The 22461-nt window shown below is 31.8% G+C and overlaps 1 protein-coding gene across 14 annotated transcripts in view; it reads left to right on the top strand.

The window, feature by feature from the left end:
- heph (polypyrimidine tract-binding protein 1 heph) overlaps positions 1-22461 on the top strand; it is a 174313-nt gene that overhangs the window by 71415 nt on the left and 80437 nt on the right. For 2 of the 14 annotated variants that reach the window (XM_035095815.1, XM_035095776.1), the window contains exon 1: positions 9633-12384. The exons of the other annotated variants lie outside the window; for them this stretch is intronic. In XM_035095815.1, coding sequence (XP_034951706.1) covers positions 12382-12384 — 3 coding nt within the window. In that variant the 5' untranslated portion in view covers positions 9633-12381. Of the gene's footprint in view, positions 1-9632; positions 12385-22461 lie in introns of those variants that run through there. 14 annotated transcript variants of the gene reach the window in all.

Here is a 22461-nt window from a genome sequence, read left to right as displayed (position 1 = left end):
CTCTTTTTTCTTTTTGACTCTATATACCATTGACTATCTCTCTTTCCATTCGACAAATAACGGTGCAGCTCGTGCGAACGTAATTTTGCAATTTCGTTTACCCGTGACGCCAATAGATCAATCGATGCATCTGATGGACAAAGGGAAATACCCAAGTTGTAAAGATTATTAAACGGTCGAACTCAAGTAAATAGTATCTGCGTACTGATGACGAGAGTAGTATGTAATTGGATATTTACAAATCTTGATTGATTATGATAATCTAGTATTAGTAATTATTTAAACATGGATGAAACCATCATTGTGATATGCAATATTGTTTGTTAAATATTTTCTAGTACTATATATTCGTAATCACAGATATTAACCCAGGCAGCAATAACATTTACCATATATAGGAATTTTTTATTGGTCTGGATATTGGCCCAGATCAAGTATTTTTTTTATCAGATCCAGATTAGATAAATTATTTATGAGTCACATTGGATATATCTCATCATTGTTAATTGTAGTATTATTTTATTCCAATGCACTGGATGTGTTTGAATACGACGTCACTCATTTTTATAATATCGTATTCATTTTTTCAACACTTCCAAGTATATTGAGAGCGACATTTTTAAATTTAAATTTTAACGTGATAGTTTAATAATAATTAATTATTATTAATATCTAACAATTTAAATACATGTTTTTAGTACGGCCAAACTTACCTCATTATCAACATAATTTTTTTTTTAATCTTAGGGTTTAAAAGGTTAAAGACTCTTGATTAAAGTGAAAAATTATTATTCAACAAAAAAATTTAATTATTTATTAATATTGTTGTAATACCAAATTTTTCAACAGCTAAAAGTGATCACTGCTAAATAAATAATATCTTACCCTTGATGTGTATATCTCATTGGACATGTGTGTTTGCTCTTCCACTATCTAATATTGATTCTAAACGCATGAGGTCATGTTTTCATTCCATGCCGAGTAATTGGGTCGATTATAGATTTTATAATGGACAATGCTAATCAATTGGCGTATAGAAAATTCAGTTCCACAAAATGAGTTTTTATGATCAGAAATGTTGGAATATAAAAATGTAGGTGGTGGTGGTTCATAAGAATAATGATATAGCAAATGATACCATTGGTAAAGGGAATCTCTTTCTCGTTTTCTTCGGTAGAATGATCGTAGAGTGCGTTTATGTCGTTCAATCGGTAGTTAACCTTTCTCACCGATGTGGAAACGTTGGGTGACCTAGCTCCTGTGGTCTAGACCAAATGGAAAATTGAGTCCTCGTACAGTTTTACTGTGGCACGTGTCAACTCCCTACACCAATGCGTTGTTTTTCCAGAGGGCTTTTTCTGAATCACTAAAATTACCATTCAAGTATATACCAACTGTAGTCTAATGTCTTATAATGCGCTTTCGGATTCGCATTTGCCTGAAATGAAAAAGTTTTAATACCTTGACGGATGTATAAAACGATAAATTCATTTAAATGACAAAGTTCGTGGACGTTGGGCTACTACATGTACACACATTGGAAAATCAACAACGTGAGTCTAATTTAAATGAAGTTTCATAGGGACGAGGCTCGCTAAAATATATATATTTCTATATACATTTATGTATGTGTGAAATACCAAATGAAAAGCCGGCAGCGTACACGCACGAGTGTTCACGCAGAATCTTCCTACGTTTCACTGAACTCACTCTAATTTCGTTTGCACCAAACAAACAATTCAGTTACAGTCGTATAATTGTTTGCGATTCGATCTACTAATGCAGTTTAATGCAAAAACTGTATCTTCAAGAGTCACATACTACACTAACACCCCAACATCTATATTTCGTGTTGCTTCATGTCACTTAATTGTCTATTCTAATTCAGAAGCCGGATCGAATGTAGCTTCATCAACTGGTGAAAAATTTCTCATCAATTTTGTCATTTAGATTCACATTACTTCCTATTCTTTTCACATTCTGTCCTTGTTATTCCTTCATTATCGCTATTTTACTCCTCTTAGCATTCGTAATTAATCAGCTTTTATTTATTTGGATAATTGGAACGATTGCAGCTTTGATAAATACTATTAAGCAATTATTTATGGATTTTATGAATTGGAATATCAATGACAAGCAGAGTGATCGATGCTAGAAGAAAACATTACGCACTCAATGAGATTTGTGTAAGCAAGTTGACCGTGGTATTGGATATAATTAAAAGATTTTATTATGCAGGAATAATTTATTGAGCATAATCAATACCAGTAGATTAATTGGTTTATTTATAATTAAATTAAATAACTAATGATTAATAGTTGTTGGTTATTTTTATAATGAGAAGATATTTTTTTTTATGTTAATGTATCAAATGTTCTCTAACAAGGAATCTTTACTCTCAAACAGAAAAAAAAATTCTTATTTTCTGTACTTTTCCAACATTTATTATGAAATAACGTAGATATTATTGACTTTTACAACATAAAAAAAGTAGAAAACATCGTACAACGCTTCTTGTTTTTTTCCCCGATAACTTTGAGGCTCTCTAAACCTTTTTCACTTCATAAATTTAATCGGCCACGGCTTTATTGGATTTCGGGGATGGTTTAGTGCGCGGTGGATAGGATAGTTGATAAAATGTGCGAGAATACCAAGAGGTGATCTTCTTTTTCTGTCGTTGACTATATTGCCGGTTAGGTGATGCTTTTTTCAAAATCTCAGAGAGCTTGCGATTTGACGGTCAGAATTACCAAGCTATTAGTTTCGGAATTTCTACGGGATGTAATAAAAATATCTCTTGTCCAGTACATATCACGTAACCAAGCAGTTTTTCTTCATCGTTGTCAACATTTTTTCCTTTGTAATTTTTTTTTTCTTCATTTCTTTCATCTCTACTCAGTCACTTCTTTATACATTTCTACCGAAGGAAAAAAAACTGCGTGTTCTTTTCGATCAGTCTTTCTTTCTTTCGGTATATAAGAGCTTACGATTAAAAACTTGGAAGCTATATATTGTGTGCCCTTTATATTCCCCTCGTTGTTTCTCTCGCTACGTTTACGAATCACGTTTTCCTACTACGGATATCAGAAATTCCAAACGTTCCCTCGCTTTTTTCTATTTTTCTTTCACCCTCTTAAAAATATTATTTGCGCATTAAAAATTTTTTTCAATCATTTCAGCGTACATACAGATAAGTAAAATGATGTATACTAATGGAAGAAAGGGATACATTCTTCTATAATTCTTTTTTCTTTATACTAGTAGTTGGTGTGATAAAAAATGGTTTCTATAGCCCTTTTTTGAGGAAATTATATAAGAAGATGGGTTTTGTTCTTATTTTATTTATCTCTGTGTTTTGGCAAAGATTTTCTACCTTTTGTGCAAGAAAATTCCACTCGTTTACGACAGACTTGGAAATCTAGGAACATTCAAGAGTGTTAGAGTCATTTTTTACTTGTTTTAAAACGTGTAATCATCATTGCTCGGAGTGAATTATTTTTAATCTTCATTAAAGAGTTGGCTGGAACTGCATACTGAGATAAAAGAATATTTTTTCATATCTATTTAAAAATATTGAATAATAAAAAAAATTTAAGTTAACAATGTTTTCACTTGGATTTTACCTCTTGTCTTCAGACTTTATTCTCTAAATTTTCTTCTGGATTAAAGTTGATAGTTTTTGTTCCTTTACAGAATTTTCTTAGGATAAAACAAAATTTATTTAATAAGGATTTAATCAAAAATGAACACTCAGTTATTTTTTTTAAGGATTAAAGTTTTTAAAAAATACAAATTATTTATTAATTCTACTTATTTCTTCTTTATTTTCTCAATCAATCGTCAATTTTTCAAAATAAAATATCAAATATTAACTCTAAATAGTTGATAAAAATAAAATTTACGTCCAAAGTCGCAATGAAATATTTGAAATTCAATTGATCCTTTCCATCTACCACCATCATGACAGCAAATAATTCAATAATTTTGCAAACATTGAAAAATAAATAGCATTCAATTGAAAAACTCGTGTCCAAACAATGTAAATGTTGCTGCAAAAGACATGCACTTGAAACTTTATGTTTACAAATATACAAAGTGGCATATTCTAGTCGATATATAATAGAAAGAGGGGGGGAGCTATAACTCTTTGTATGTATGGGTCACGTGCATCCTTCTAGTTGGTCGAATATTCTCTCACTATAATTTATTTGCTCTAAATCGTATATAGACATATACACCAGTAGGTATCAACATGAAGCATAACTGTGGAGAATACTTGTAGATGTAAAAGGTCAGGTGTGAGACAAGAGGAGGAAGATTTCTGTGAAAAGAGGGATAAGATAGATAGAAGGTTTGTAATTGGTCTGCTGGGAGCGTGGATCACGCGTTCCGAAATGCGCCGAAACGAAATCCGTTGAAGCAGGGAAAACAACCGTAACTCTCTTAGTTTTCGAGATGGAAAATAGTGTTATGTTAAAAAGAGATAAAGAAAGGTGAATTCAAGAGGTGGATTGTTAGCGTCGGCCAATCTCTCATCCCCTTTTCTCACACATCTCTCATTCTCTATTCGAAGGCCGTTGAGTCTACAACTTGGCCGCTCTTCCTTCGATTCGTCTTCTCTCGACTACATTTCTATCTCTTGTTTCGAGAGACGGTCATTCGGGACTTTAAATAAATAACGACCGTCTCTCGTTCCCGAAGGAAACCAACGAAACTGCATTTTTTACTGAGCCATTCATCAACTTCTATTATCTACGACAGTCCAACTATCCGATTGGTTAAATTAACTAAAATGTACTGTTTACTTTACAAACATCTGATGGGTCATTTTGTGTGAGTCTTACGCGATTTTTTTTTCCATTTTAACTCGTAATTGAACTGTACTACACCAGCTACCAGACAACTTGGATCATCCCGAGGGATTACTGAAATCTATTGCTCACCAATGTCATCGCGTGGTTGCCAATTCAATCCTCAAGTTGATTCTTCGGGTCACACATTATTCTGAAAAAGTTTATTTATTTATTTTTTATATTATCATTATTATTCTGAAAACGTGAAAAGTATCTAGAATTTTTTCATTTGTATTTCAATCGAAGTGAAAAAGGGACAAGGGTAGAGAGAGAGACAAATCGTAGTAGAAAAACTTATGTTACAGGGTAATAAACTTGAATTATTTTTTTTTCTTTTATTTCTGAGATTAAGATGAGGATTGAATTAAGATTGATGCTGGTTTTTTTTTATATTTGTACATTGATTTTTGAATTGTTTGGTAATGTAAACAATGATAACATGTAAAAGTCGAGTACATAAAGCAATTAATTTATGTGGATTAAGTAAATATGTTAAAAATTTTTTATTGAATAAATATTTATTAAAATTAAGTAAATATTTAGTTGGAAATGAATTTTAAATAGAAATGTTTATTGTAAATAATTTTATGATAAAAAAAAATATCAAACAACAAAAAAAGAATTGTAATACTACAATTGTAATTTAATTGAAACAATTTATCGTAAATTTAAATAAACAACATCATTATCTATTAACATTTAAAACAACACCTGCCAGTAAGTTTTTATAGACTACAAATTCAGAGTTCTTTTGACTCATAATAAATTAATGGTGTCAAGTTTGAGGTGTTTGGGTTCCAACAAAAAACAATCCCTTATAAATTCAACTTATTGAGGTATTATATTTAATACAGTTCTGTCTTGTTTGAGATTTATTGTAGCTATATGACAACTCTACATTAATAAAAATGATGGCAGATATAACAAATTGAGTAACTAGAGACCAATAAATTGAAAAAAAATCTGCCAATTTTATTTTATAAAATTCTATCAAAATTATTTATTCTTCAGATTTTTTTTCATTTACTTACTGTTAAAGTATTCCTAACTCAAGAATGATTGCATTCTTTATCATAATCACACTAACCTCACATTGGCTCACATTGGAGGGTATGTGAAGCAAAACAGTGTGATTATGATGAAGAATGAAATTATTCTTGATTCAGAAACTTTGTTTTTTTAGTACCATTTTCACTTTTACATTTTTAAAAAAAAATACCAAACGACATCAAATACTACTTCTGTCACAATCTTTTTCCCTACTGATTTTTTTTCTCTTCATCTTCATTAAAAAGTAAATGTTTCCAGTAATAATCAAACACGTATTTTTACCCAACGTTTCTGAGTGAGAATTTGCAAATGCATATCGCTAAGAGGCACCTGGTAGCTCTTAAGGAGACCGAATTTAATCCGAAGCGTATCATGATTTCACGATCTGCATACTGCTTACTCGAGAGGTAATTTGTCGAGACCGCGTGAGAGCGAGATGATTCTAATATTAGCACGACGTATTAACACCCGTTCTATCTTCTGTTAATTCCGATTACTTTGCTTGAATATTGCATTATTTTATTATCAATTTATTGAGCACTTGGCTTACTAGAATTTATATAAGTATGCCTATTATGCGTATTTGTAGAAGTTTAATACATTTCTAGATGACTAATGCTTATTTAAAAATACTCAAATGCATTTTATAACTGCAAAGAGAGAAGAAATTCCACTGATAATGATTCTAAATCATCAATTTTATGTCCAAAGAAAGGTAAAATTATTAAAATGTCTTATTAGCTGTAAATTTTCTGATTTAAATTCATATAATTCTTCCTACTTAACTTAAGTTTTTTTTAATTTTATTGTGTAAGTAATACACTGCATTATAATTATACGTGATCAGCACGATTGATAATATAAGAGTAATCTAGCATACGATCAAATGTTCATCACTAAAATAATACTAGCATTATTATGAGAAAAAAAAGTCGAGTTAAATTAATTTGATTTTTGTTGAGCAAAAAAAAATTGATATTTAATTCATAAAATGTTTATTATTAAAAACAATATACAAAGTTATTGGAATAATTATTGATTCACAAAAACAATTTTTCATGGATCTATGTAGTTTTTTTCAAAACAAGAGAAACAATTGAATTGTTGTCGATCAATTTCAAGTTTGTAAAATAATATCAATATTGATGCTCGAATGATTATATTATATAAAAGATGAGAGAGAAGAAATATTATAAGATATATTTATAAGCGGCAATGAAACAGACGTACTTTATTATATATTTGTAAAGAACTCATGACTCTTTGCTCAAGTTTAGTTCCGGATCGGTGAATCACAAGTGTCGTTATTTCTACGAATGATAGACCAAGTCGTTCGTTTATTTTGGGTAAATTAACGAGCTCTAAAGTTTTGAAGACATGCATGGTTTGTTCGACGAAGAAAATTTTGTCGCGGGTCCCGGACAAGTTTCAGGTTTGGGCTCGAGGGTGAAACTACCGTGAGAGAGGAGAGATATCTTTCCTGCATCGATGTCTCGAGGGAGCGTCTTCAACCCTCGAAAGTCGAGCAATGGATTAATTACGTTACTTCTTGAGTAACTACACTTCAAGTACATATTCACAAGACCTTTTTTATTCACATGAAAAAATGATGGTATATCTTTTGTTGATGGAGAAAAATAAGTGAATTTTTCTTGATGAAAATAAAGAACTGATAAAAAATAAGATGGAGAAAAAAAGAGAAAAGCTGAACAAGTTTGGATGAAAGGTCACAGTAGCTGTCAAGCCTCTCGTCTGTTTCCTGCTCGCTACTTGACGCAGGAACGAAGTGATTACGTCCGAAGAAGCCTCTTCCGTTTTTTTTCCCTCACCAGTGACGGCAAGAGCAATCTCCGTTTAGAACAAACACTCGTAACTTTCCTCGGTAAATCACGTCCAAAGAATAAGGGTTAATAATCGCGGTCAATCCTGCAACTCGATTCATTTACTCGTTTTTGTTTCTTCCTTCTTCTGTCCTAGCAAAAATCAAATCAAGGTGATGATAAGGCTCTGAACTACTTTATTGTTATTTTGCTACAGCTTTACACCCAATTAGTTGTTAGGTAACCATTCAATTCGCTACTTTTTTCTCTAATCCACCTCCAAGAATTTATCTGACGAACAATAAATGTGCTAATCATGTCAAAAGATCATTTCGATATTCTCGATGATCTTCACGAAATCAACGCAATGATGGCTTGAAATTGAATCAAGTAAACCTAGTAAGCTTTTTGAAAAATACTTTTATTGATTTAGAAAAGGAAAAAGAAAGTTCTACCAAGACACAATCACTGATTTCTGTTAGACTTTCTTTCTTGATTCATTAAAGATGATGTTGTAGTACTGTTGCTTATCATGTCAAGAGTTTCTACAAATTGTCCTTGTACTGAAACACATTTCAGAATGTATGTGATAGAGTTTACCAGACTCGAGTTAGTACTTTGAATTATTTTTCTCAAACTTTTTTATGATGATTTCTTTTTAACCATGCATGCACTTTTGATGAACTGATACAATCATTATATACCATTGGAATGTTCTTTAGAGTTTTATTTTGTTTATTATTAATACAGGAATTTTTGTGTAATCAAAGAAAACTCAATTTGAAGTGGTCATTTTAATAGCAGTGGTAACGTTGTCAGTGAATAATGCATAATAACCACGACAATCAACTATTTATAAAAAGATAACAACAACTCATGTTCTATTTTCGATTTATTTGTATCATCGTAACAATCTGATATTTGTATTATCCCGTAGAAGATCTTGTCATTGATAATTATTGAAAAAATTCTTTAATCATTTTCAAAAATAAATTACATTGATGATGCATGAAAAAAAAATCTAGTGGACAACTAAAATTTTTATTTTATTATTTCATACTCACATTTTGATGTTTCTATATTTTTTTACAAACAGTTTAATCATTTATCCAAAAATGGAATCAATCATCAATTAAAATCAACACTGGCCATCATATTTAATGAAACATTGAGAATCAATGATTTCTAAGGACATCAAAGATCATGGTCAATATGTGGGAATTGAAAAAAAAAATTAATTGACATTAATGAACGATCTATAGTTGAATTTACACCAAGTTGAAGAGTATAAACGCGATATATAGAATAATAAAGAGAATGAATATGAGAAAGTAGTATCGCTCGAACTGAGACGTTGGTTGTATAGAGCACAGAAAGTTTCTTTCTCGGCTCGTCGCTACCCTTGTGAGTAAAAAAAAATATTGCAGCAAAGGTAGCGAGAGAGTTAGGTAGGAGTGGTGAATAAAAAGTAGAGGAATTATTAATTTCTGAGCAGAAGAAGGTAAAGGGAGAAAGGAGAGTTGGGTGTAGGTGGAGGGTAGGGAAAGGATAGTCGCGAGATAGACGAGATGGAGATTGTAGGCTCGGCCTGTTGAGGTGACGTGGGTGAGGGAAAGAGAAAGGTGTATTATATATAAAGCAGTGAGTGCGCGTAGTGAGTGAGAGAAGGTAATGAGGAGGGTGAGAAAGAGGAAAAGGGATTGCGCGTGGGTCGGTTGGTGTACAGTGGACGAGCAGGCGAAAGAGCATGGAGAAGGGAGTAAACGCGAAAGAGAGAATCGCAAGGGACGCAGACTCGGGTGAGCTCGGCCGGCTTCGCGCCTATTGGCTCCAAGTATCAACAGTGGGGAAAACGCGTTTGAAAGCCGCGTCCGCGGCTCACCCGAGTGCTTCCTCTGTACAGCTTGCAAGATCCGTCAGTTGTGTCAAGCTAGGCGATCGAGTAGGACGCTCTTTAATCGTTCCACCTCCAAATTTCTCTCCCAACCGCCCGCCTGTTTGCTAACCGGAGCCACGCGCGCACAAATCACAATAATTAACAATCACTGCAACCACTTACGCCCTGTCATCACCGTCATCTTCACTACTGTCGCCCACAACTGTCAACACTTCATCGCTCAAGCCTATCGCAGTCACCGCCGTCTGTCACCATCATTCTACGTCTCTATTCGAGTACATAGGTCGAATTCAATCAAGAAACTGTAATACATGTATATATAAAGATCAAATAACTACTGGAAAAGGGAGCAACTGTACATACATAGACATATATATATATATATATTACTTATTTATATATCATCAAACAATAAGAAGGCTTTTTATTTCGAGCGTGCGTGCACATGTGGAATTGTGTGTGTGACGTAAGACAGCAGTATACTCTACTTTGAAAACTAAAACACACCGAACGAGACAAGACGTCGCGTGTTCTCTGTAATCACGTGCCACGCCGTCTTGCCGGACATTGCTTGAGCAATTTTAACAGGGTGGCGCGAACAAATTATTACCAAGTGAAAAGCAGATCACATTCATCAAGCTTTTCCATCGTTAGTTGGTGTTTTTTGTTTCATTTTGTTCATTGAGTGAAATTAACTGATATATTTCCTTTTAATGTTATTGTTGATTTTTTCAATTATATTCAACGACTGGTGGCTTTTTTAATGACACTTACATTAGACAAACGTCGTACGAGCTTTATTCTATTTGAATTAATATTACTATCAACTAATAATCATCAACAAATAAATAAATAATTAAAAGTGAAAAAGAAGAAGAAGGTAAATATAAAAATTTTCATTGACAAGAAACGCGTCAAGACAATCAAGAGTATTTATTATTAACTTGTCAGTTAGTCTATAGAAGGAACGGCAATATATAGATAGATGATTTAACCAAGAAGAAAATAAACAACAAAATTTTGTTGATGAGTGTGAGAGGAATATGTAATGGTAACTTGTCGTGTAGGAGTTACGAATATCACTGCATACTCTCACGCTCTGCTATTTAGTAGCGAGCGTAAAAAAGGGAAAATAAATATATCAACGTCTATACATATAATAGGTCTGTGTACCTACGAATAAATTTGCACATATCTGTACTGTAGTGTGTGAGCAGAAAAAAGCCAGTCTTCATCTCTGCTTTATCATTTTTATCTGCACTGACTGCATTTATCTTTTTTCTTTGTTATCTCTGTCTTTTTTTATCAAAGAGAGTACTCTTCTTATTGACTGAGCGCGTGGTCTCATTTCGCGATTGACCTTGCAACGCCGAAGGACAAAAGAGCATAAAAGCACCAGGAACGAACGCCACCTTGTGACAATCATATCTCAGTGTCTCTCTTTACTCTTCTCCCTCTCTCAATACACTTTTTGACACTTGAATATATATAAATAAATATAAATATATTTATCAGAAATCCCGCTCAATCGCACGTACAAAATTAAATTTACAAATTTAAATAACAAAATATATGCAATTGATGGAAAATAGACAAAAAAATAGCAATTGATATTGTGTAAATAAGTTAATGAATGCGACAAGAGGTAGTAGTTGAGAAGATAAAAACAAAGTATATTGAAATAGTTCCAATTCGTGTACCTACGTCGTTTCAATTAATTTATGTAAGCGTGATTGACAATCATAGCTTTGCGCGTGATTAAGAAATTAATATCAGCGGAGATTAAACTCCCTACTATATTTTCTCTAGTCACAATTGTCTCCTCATACTCTTGCTGATTCTCATCAATTTCCCAGTGCCATTTGTGCTATGAAAAACATACCAATTGATCATCATTTGTATAAATAAAAACACCACTGAGGAAGGAAAGGTAAACACTTGACATTATCAGAGACTAAAAATTCCAATTTTGCCGTAGATACATGTCATGAATAATTGATTAGGATTTTAACAATAATAATAATAATAATAATAAGTGTGTGTGTATATGTAACCCATAAATGGTAGTAGCTGACAAATAAATAGATTGAGACTGGATTCATTGGTGTGTAAGCTTAACAACATCACCAAGTAAAGTACGGGAAGCTTAAGTGAGAGTAAGATTGAAAGAAGCAAGAAGAGAGAGAGAGTAGGACAAGGATAACAGGCCACGGAAATAAGAGTGGAGGTAGGAGGTAACAAAGTGTCGTGGCAAACAACAAGTGGACCTCGAGAGTTCAGGGCAACAATAAATTTGTTGGAGAATCAGTTGAAACCACTTGACAAACATTCGTTGGCCGAACAAGCAACAAGCGTCGTGGCAATTGCAACTCTACTGAGAGCTCGGGCGGTAATCATCAACGCCTGGGAACGTTGCTATCAATTGAATCAAAATAAGCCGGGCGAGCACGACAACGTGAGCGCCGCCGAAGGAGGCTCCACCGCCATCACCACGTATTTTCATTCGTATTCGTTTGTGCCGGGAGGTGCGGTACCCCTGCCACCGGCCCTGCACAACACGCATCCGGGATTTACCGGTGGTCATCACTTGTTTGGTCAGCAGGGTTGCAGTCTTGCCTGCACCTGCACCTGCACCTGTACCGCAAGCATCGTCTCGGCAGCTGCCGCAGCTCACCATCCTCAATTACATCAGCATCATCGTGCCCTTGGCACAGCCTCCGCCACGGTTCTCCTCCAGCCCGTCGAACAAATCAAGGACGCCATGGTGAGATCCGTTTCTATTTATATTTATCCTCTTTATTCTTCTTGATACTTTTTTCTACGTCATTATGAAAGCTAGAAGATGCGTCAATTGCCATAAACTATTTTTTTGGGATTCATTTTTTTTATAACTAATTATTATGTAAAAATAATAACTGAATGTACGTTTAAAATGATTTCTTTACCACATGCAAACTTGGTTTTAAAGTTCACAGAATTCTTCTCTTTTTATTGGACCTTAAAAAAGGTTCCGACAGTAATTTAATAAAATGTGTCATAAACTTGTACGATAGCTTATAAAATCATTTGATTATATATAACGATATTTTTTCAAAATTTACCCGTCATATTTTCTAGATAATATTCATTTTTTTTTTTTCTTTTTAAAAAATGCTTCTGACTCTCTGCTACCATTCTGAATCGTTTTAAGATGAACACTTTTGCATTGATATATTTCTGTATGTGAGTAAATGTTTTGCAATGATATTTATATTTAGTTTGATGAATTTTAAATCAAAACTCTTCTTTCGATGCATCTCAAAGTATTTAGAGTTAAACGAGATGCTTAGTCAAATGAATCGATTGGTTAAAAAGAAACGTGGTTCACACTTTAATATCCTCAATGAAAAAAATCATCAAACAAACGTGAACAAATGATGAAAAAATAGTGTGAAAAGAAGTTCATTGAAAAAAAGCACGAAGAATATTCGAGAGAGAAAATGGGGAGTTTAGAAAGGTCAGTGGCCAGATGATTCATTTTTCCTCGCGATCCAATAGCGATGATAACTTATAAAAGTAAGTTGAAGTAATTCAGTTGGAATTGATGTAATTACAGGTATCGTTCGGCTATTGACTTAATCGAGTTGGTTAGGGTATGTTGTTGTATAGAAAGTAAAGCTGTGCTTTAAAATCTCAGACAGTAGCATCTTCTTTAATCGGTAGAATCGACAGGTGTTGAAAGCTCGCTAGTATCTTGAACGAGTTTGCAGAGAGCGACGAAGTAGAACAAGCACCTTGGTACATGAGGTAAATATTACCAAGTTACATTGTTCACCCCACTACAATGTAGTTCTTTTCTCGTTTACTCACTTATCTACTAGTGACAAGTTTAAATCACAATCTCTGGAGATTTGTCCCATCGTTCTCTCCTACCGTTGAGATTTGCAGTCGTCCGCAATGAGTGTCTTGCAATTAGCGACACTCCCAAAGTTACTCTTACTCTACTGGTGATTCTCTTGTTCTCTTTCATTCCTCTTTCTCTTCTTGCTCCACATCTCTATCACCATTCGTTTAGTCTTTCTCACTTTTGTATATAGACTCTAGTTTCAACTCTCAATTTCGTTCATCGTCGTAGTCGTTGGTACCGCTTTGGGAAAGATTGTACGGGCGTCATTTGAATTCACAATGTGGCGTGTGCTCGCCGTCACAAATTTGCAACTTCAACGACGGATTTGCAAGCGCTTAACATCCGTTAGTAGAGCAAATTGAGAACATCCAAGAATCTGGCGCGTCGGAAAGACATTGAAGGAGATGCAACTAGGAAAACATTGTATGCAATAAGAAGGAATAAAAAAAGTGAAAACAGTAGCAAAATAAAAATAAATAAAAAGTTTAAAATGGAAATAGAATGAGTAAAAAAGAAGAAAGCGAAATAAGAGGAAACAAAGTTGTATTGTTAAACAAATTTTCTGCAATCTTGATTATAATTATCTCCGCTATAATGAAGAAACAACAGCGGCAGATCGGATATAGCAGTTGAGCATTTAATGAATAAGAAAATGAACTTGATATTGAGGATTTAGCATGAAAAGTTTTTGATAGAAAATAATTCAATCAGTTAGTGTTTAAGCAATTAAAATATTGAAAGTGGACGATAAAAGTAAAATAAAAAGCTCTGAACATCTTATCTACTACAACACAGTCTATTGTCCTGAACTCATAAGAATTCCCTTGGCAAGTAGTAAGCGGACCCTCTAGGCTTACGTGGCGTCGAAGATTAATTCCCTCGGGGATTCTTCTTGCTCTCATAGCTAGACGGTAAGCGTGAATGGATCATTAGGTGAGACGAATCGAAGTGAAAGCTTTGCGAGGGATGAAAGGGTGTTACTTTGCATTCTTCCGAGGAGGTTATGCTTGTTTCTTCTCTCCCTTAGTATTCATTCAAGAGTAACGGTAAAGCGTTGTCATTATCACACTTGAATTATTTGTCGACAGGCCGAATCATGCCAAGACAAGTTGCAGTAGTCCTATTATTCTCACGAGAGATTCTCTCTCCTCTTTCTGTAACGTGAAACTCATGACGAGTTGGATGGAAAGCTCCTGCTGCTTAGCTGAAATGTTCTTGGATATTTTGGACATACGTTGCATACTCAGCCACTAGAGAATTTCATCCGTATAAATTATTTCCACCAAATTTTAGTATTAAACGACGTTTTGCTTAACGTGCATAAATTTTCAGTTATTTTATTTAATCAAATTTTCAAAGTATTTGCTAAGTCAGATAATCGTATTACTTAACTGTATTGGTCATTTACACATGATAAAGATCAACATTAGTGATTAAAGATTTCCTTTCTCTGAGAATTAATTGTCTGCACGCAAGCACACTGGTTGGTTAGCACGGAGGTCAAGGAAACCACATGGAAGCTCATTATGTTTCGCAGACATTAATACATCCCTAGGTTTACTCAAACGCGAATTATGGTAGAATGCTACGTACCAACTAGCAAGAAGGTCCATTGTGGTAAACTAAATTAGGTTGGAACGCCCATCTCCGTTTGTCTTGCCGCATAAACCTCTTTGGTGGTTCCTGCTTCTGGGCTAACCTTCTTGTATGTCTTCAACTCTATCTTGATGAGAAAAATATTTTTTTACTGCCACTTAAATTTTTTAAGCATCATTATTATTATTTGTTAATTATCACATATAATTTTTGACATTTATAAGATTGATTATTTTATTTTATTCCTTTTTTTTCTTTTTAAATTCAATTAATTAGCTGTTTGAAACACCTTGACGTCTGAATTCATCAGCAGCTTCCTTTAGTTTTAATCATTTTATTACTACTACAAGATGTTCAGGTTATGTTTACTAGCATTTATGCCTAAAAAATTGACAATTTTAGAATTAATCTTCTATTATTTTTCATGTTTATTTAGTAAAAAAAATTGTGTAAAGTTCTTTTAGTATTATTATGAATAAACTAGATGATAAATATTATTAACCATCCTTTCCATCGATTTTTTAACATTCTTTATCGAAAAAAGAAACAGCAATAAAATAAGTTTGATCAGTGATTATTTTTTTTGTTCTTCAATCAATTGTTCCGAAAGTTTACTAATTTAAATTGATTCAAATTGGTTTTCCAAACAGTTATTGAGAACAAATAGATTAAGATTATTTAATAGGAATTTAGTTCAGGGCTTGTTTTTTATTAAATAAATGAAAAATTTTATTTCTATTAACAAATATCTGATTTTTTTCTTCATGGCAATAGTGAATAGGAAAATTTTTAAATATTATCCACAGATAATTATTTTTTTATCATTGAAATACCGGATATATGAAGTAATAAAATAACCTGCTTTTTATTCAAAATGGTTTTAATATCATATTTATTAATATCGTACATATTTGCAGTTACTTTTAAAACATTTTTTACTAAATCAATGAATAACATTGTTAAAATATTTATATAACTTCCAATTTATACCATATATTTATTTTATTGTAAATTACGTAATCAGATTAAATTACGTTTTTGGGATGAAAAAATTATCAAGTATTTTTACATGAATTAATTCTATTTTAATGACAGTAATGACATTCTTCATCATCACAATCGTTGTTAAATAGTAAATTAACATTAACGAACCCAGTTGGGATAGTTTTTTGTTCATCAGATTTTGTTGAATAGAAATCAAACATTTATCAACACAATTAAGATTAGTACTACTTGGTTTTCTGAAAATCTGATCACGTACTTTGGTAAATAGGGATATTTTTAGTTGAGGAATTTATCGAGAACAATCTAAATCAGTTTGTGAGAGCCAATCAATGAAAGCTGATAAATTGCAAAATTGAAGATCCGAGAGAGCTTTTTAGAAGCCGATAGTATGTTAGATTTAGATTAGAATAGATTAGAGATAAGGCAAATAGAGCTTATAAGTATGGTGTTTAGAGACAAGATTGATATAATTGATGCTTTGAATTGCTACAATCAAAAATTATAGTCGACTTTTCGTTTGCTTTGGAGACTCTGAACATTGGACGTAGGGTTCTACCATCAACTAGATTACTACTAGTATATGAGTGTAACATTCGGTATATTATACCGCGTCCTTTTTCTCGTGCCTAAGGCGCTCTCACTTACTCTTGTTCGTTCTGGTAACTCTCAAGCATGCAGCTCAACTCGGCTCGGCACGTATCTAATTACCTAATGACGTTAGTTAGAGTCAGATAGCTGAGGATTCACCTTGAGCCTTGTAGCTGTACGAGTTGTTACAGAACGTTGGTGGTATATTCTACTCTTTCGCTATCTCCCTCTCTTCATTCTCTTATACTTCACTCATTCATTTTCTTTTTCCTTACACGGTACTTGAGCTTGGTCTCGTTACTTGGTCATCCCTTGTTCTAAGTACCTGGAAATAAAATGCGCTTTACGCTTGTGTAATTAGGAAGCCTTAGACAAAGAATCTGAAGAATTTAGTTCTCAGGTCATCGCCGTTTGTAGATAAAAAGAAGCTGGTAGGATATAAGTACCACTTGTTTCCAGGGATATTTATAAATAATGTTGGATTTAATGATAATTAGGACATGCTATACTACTATCAGGATTCTATCAAGGTTCATAGAATATCTAACCCATTAAAACCCACGTTGAATTAACAACAGATGCCATCGAACTAAGAAAAATATTAAATTTTAAATAAGAAAACATTAATCAACTTCTTATGGTTTCACACTCATATTAATTTTGATAGCAAGCAACATTTTCTGTTACAACTTTTGCTGTAATTGTTCATGAACCTCTATTGTCCAGTATGCAAATTATAATTGTTCAATCTCAAGCAGTTTCTTTAGAACAATTACATAAAAATTACTCTACTCTTATAATAAATCAGACCATATCGCATTCTCGAGACAATTCGTGAGAGTTGTTTGTTTCTGATGGAAACAATTCCTAATAACCTTTAAGTATGATAATTGGAAAATGTTAACAAGACAGCCATAAAACCCAAGAAAACAGTTAATAAAAACTTAGTAAATACAATATCAACGAAGCAATTTACAATAAATTCAACATACGATTGTGCCAAGACTCTAATTAAATGAACCAAGTTATACCACAGGGATGTATTTAACAAGATAGTTACGATAAAAATCTTGAATTCATAAGAACGGAATTTTTTTCTTTTAAAAAAGTATCTTTCATGGGAGATAAAAGTTCACGTTCTTATTAATAATACTTAAAAGTTGATATTATTTGCCGTAGACACCAGTGGTCAGTTGTTACGCCATTGCACTACGGAATTACGGTGCGGTACTGAGCCGTCAAGTTCATATTGCCGGTTTCCTGTCATTAACGTACCGCATTCATCGTTGCCATGTACATATTGGCTTTTGCACACTCACACAAGTCCACACAAGGTGTATGTAGCTGCTCAGTCTGTATCAATACGTTATATACGCATTACTTCCACTCTTGTTCACGAGGTATTTGCGTCAGTTAAATCTCTGCGTTGACCAAGTAAACCTATCACTGAACCGTCAAACGATTCTTGTCCACTAACACCACTAATCGTCTCTCAAGATGACTTGACATTGAGTCTTGCTATCGAGAACTATTGGATCGTCAAGAAAATACTATATACTTGAGCCAATGGGGAGTGAATCTTTATCTTTTTTTCCAATTATCGATAATGGCGACAGAGGCTGGGACATTGCAGCAACAAGTGAGTAAGGGACACCACTTGAACAAAAATCGTCGAGAATTCAAAGACCAACTTATATTATTTCCTTTTGAAAAAAACGTTCCGCATGTGCACAGCATGATTTTACTTCTTTGTCCATAGCTATATTTTATTTCTTTTGATTCAATTACTTATTGTAGAATATACGAAATGGATGATAGTTATGTGAATATTTATTTATCAATTGAATTACCGATCGAGTTCTACGTCAGGTTTATTTTTATTGATCTTTATTTGGAATGATGGAAGGTATAGGAAATTGATTGAAATTCCAAGCGATGTAATGTAATGTAAGGTTTATAAAGTCTTAGTTGATGGATTAGTTATAAAAGCTACGTGTTATTTTTTTTCTGAAAGCAGGTGAAATAATTTCGGTTTCTCGAAATCTGTCAGTTATTTTTCCCAAGATAGGTGAGATGTTAGTAATAAATAAATTAATTATTAAAGAATATTATTTTTATTTAATTGTTTTCACACGTTAAAGAAAAAATATTCACTTAAAAAACAAAGATGTTTTAACAACAATATGTATTTAAGAAAATGTATTTATCGACATATTTTAATTAAAAACTAAATAAGAGATGAATATAAGACATAAAATACAAGCTCTTTTGAAATAAATTTATAGAAGACAATAGACTTTGAATATCAATAGTTTTGCTTTATAATTAATAAATAAAATAATTTTTTCTACTGTATTTTCTATTTTTTGTTTGCTTCTACATACAAATAATGTGTACAACATCTCGTGTGTCTGAAAAAAATCATTTTTTTGTTAGAGTCAATCTAAAGCATCAATGAGTTGAGAGCTTTATAAGTATTTAAAAAAAAATTAAATCAATCAAGCTATTGCTTTGTAAAATCTCAACAAAGCATTTTGGATCTTTATTTAGTAAACTATATCACAGGTGCAACTATTTGATATAGTAACTAACACTTCTTTTTACATAAAAGGATACGTTAATTGAAACAGTGTTGATCTTAGAAAAATTAAGCTTTGAGTTATTAATATCTCTAGAGGTTGGTACATACGCGATATGAATTTTTTCTTTATTTTTATCAGGAATATTTACGTGCATAATAATGATGGAATTATTTTTTATAGTAAAAGAATTTCTTTAACTGATTCTGAGGTAGAAAAGAAAGATCTAACGTGTTTTATAGTTTAAAAAAAAAATCTATTTCAAAAGTCATTGTTTAAAGTGGAATATTTTTTTTTTCTAATAAAAAATTATTAAAACGTTTTGTCTCTGAATCCTTTTGTTTTGTAGGGCTTTCTGATATTACGTGAAAGAAAAAGTTTTATTACACAAAACGTAGGAAAATATTCCTCTAAAACTCAGTGAAGCCTGTACTAATCAACATTTTCAAACATGTTTTTCTAAAAATGACATTCATGTGGGTTGTGATACTATTTTATTTAACAAAGTCTGGGTACAAAAGTAAAGTCTGAAATCAATATTTATGATATTCATACTGTTGAAGACTTTTGATATTGTCAGCAGAGAAATTCATTAAAAAATTTTGAAATATCATTTAAGATGAAATAAATACCAACGATTTTTTAATTAAAAAATATTTAATTAAGTTTATTCAGGCAGAATATTTTTACACATGGGTTTATTTGTGAAGTGGGAATTATTCGAATGAATTTTTTCAATGTAATAGGCTCAATGAAACATGTAAAGTCAAAATTAATGAACATAATAATAATCCAATGATAGAAAAGAGCTTTCAATAGCAGCTTTTTTCACGGGAATAATAAATGTCGGTTAATCACGTATTATTGAATATGGACTAAAATTAATAAAGAATAAATTTATAAATAATTCAAAATTCAAAATTTAATTCAAGAATTTGAAATATTCAAGATTAATAATGAATCAAATATGATATAAAAATTCATTTTTTTGAATTTTTTTTAAATGAAAAAAAAAAACAATTCTGATATTATTTAATACAAGAGAGAGAAAATAATGGATACAATTTAATCATATCTACAATAAACATCTTCAATATCATCAGACTGTGTAAACTACATGAGAATTATTTTGGCGCTCATTTTATATTTTTATTGAAAGTTCAAATAAAATACACTTGTTTTCAGATGTACAACTTGGTATATCATTGCTAAGTTGCATTTGTTCAGAAACCAATTCCAACAATTATTGAATCAATATTGACTCCTTAATTTTTACTCCTGGAGTTCATTAACTCTTTGAGAAATCTGATTCAAAACAAACATTACTCTGTTTAGTTTCACTTGATGTCATTTAATTCAAATATAAATATATATATATATATATATATATATATTTCAATTAAATTGATGAATTATTTATTATTAGCATATAAAAATAGAGAATAAAAATTTTTAAATTGTCGATAATTTCTTCTTTTTAACAAATTAAATTTTTAGGTTGATTAACGTAGATAAAATTTGTGAGATGAAAGCAAAGAAACACCTACTCGTCTTAGGAACTTTTCGTTATCATCGTCACGCGGAGATTCACTGGCAAGATTCTCTGGAGATTGTTAGTACCGATAGCCTGTTGATCTTCTCTCTCGCTATTCTAGAGTTATACGACTGCCTTCATGGTTCACAATCTGGGTGGTAACGGTCTCTTAATCAACTAGTGAATCTTGATTAAAGTACATCAAACAGAAGACGAAATTATTTGTACTTGATATTGAATTTGGCTTAAGAGAAAAAAAAAAAAAAATTCACAAGAAGGGATCATAGTCGAATATAAGTACGAAAAAAAAATAAAAATAAATAAAATAAAGCAAAAGAAAATTACCATTGACTATTGAACTCTCTTGTTTCCTCACAAAATATCAGGTTGAACGAAAGTGTCGAGGGACAGACACAGAGAAGGGAAGTCGAGGTATTTCTCAGCTGTCACATTAGCACGACAGTCACGTTTACTGTGCAAAGTTGTAACTTTCTTCGTTGGACTTAAAACAATCATCCAACGAACCTTCCTAACTTTCGTAGATGCTATAAGTAACGTCAGTGATAATATTTTTTAACTTTAATGGAAATATTTAATCTTTTCAATCGTAAAATTAAGTATAAAATAATATGAACAGATCATCATTTGACTAAATCATCTAAATAGTGCTAAAAAAATTGATAGCCCCTGTAATCATTAATACTTTATCAGGACGTGTTTTAAATATACATTTTCAATCAAATGAAAAGTAGTTGATAAAATAAAGGTTCCATGTAAATGGAATTTTGATTATGAGCAGAAGTTTTTGATATTTAGTAAGCTAATCGAGCTGCGAAATTTAATTAATTTAATAATTGTGTTGAAATCGATGCTTTACCTTCTTATAGGTATGCTGCAAAAAAAGTTTCTTGTGTTGAACATCTGTTTTACTGTAGCTTGAAACTACTATGCTTGGAGTTTGTGATAGATAGGTATTTTATAGATTTTAAATCAGAGTTTTTGAATGTTTATTAAACAGTGGCCTGTTTATTATCTTTAAACTTAAATTGTCGATAATGGATTATTTAGAAAAAATCGTTCAACATTTTTATTTGTATGATATAATATTGACAAGTATTTCGTAAAGTTTAATGGTATGTATTTTGTAAAGCAAGAAAAGTTTTTCAAAAAAACAAAAAAATGCGAATGAATTTTTAAAAACTTTCTTACAAAAAAATTCTCAAAAAATTAAAAATAGTAGAGAAAAAAAAATGTATAAAAAATTAATTTTCTACTTGACTTCTTTTTAAGTTGTAAGTTTTTAAAGTCTCTATGCTGAAGGCTAAATACTTGCTGAAATTTAAAAAATTTTCATTAAAAATTGAAAGTCGAGATTGAAGTAATTAAGAAACATTTTTTTACTCTTCTTTATTTCTTTTATTCATGATAGTTAGACATAAAAATTATTTTTTAACTTCAAAAAAATCTAAACCTTCAAGTGCTCATTATCATTATCATCATAATCAAATGACTTTTTTCTTAGTAATCTAGATTTAAAAAGTGGTTTAAAAATGAAAAAATCTCGTTGTTATGATCTCTTAATTCTCATGCAAAAGGTACTTTCACTTTCAGGATGAAAACAAAACAAAACATACTTTTAATTTCTGACTTAAC

Source organism: Chelonus insularis, unplaced genomic scaffold (genome assembly GCF_013357705.1).
Source record: "Chelonus insularis isolate UGA/USDA-ARS -01 unplaced genomic scaffold, ASM1335770v1 contig_116_pilon, whole genome shotgun sequence".
NCBI lineage: Eukaryota > Metazoa > Arthropoda > Insecta > Hymenoptera > Braconidae > Chelonus > Chelonus insularis.
This window is presented reverse-complemented; position numbering and strand designations above follow the sequence as displayed.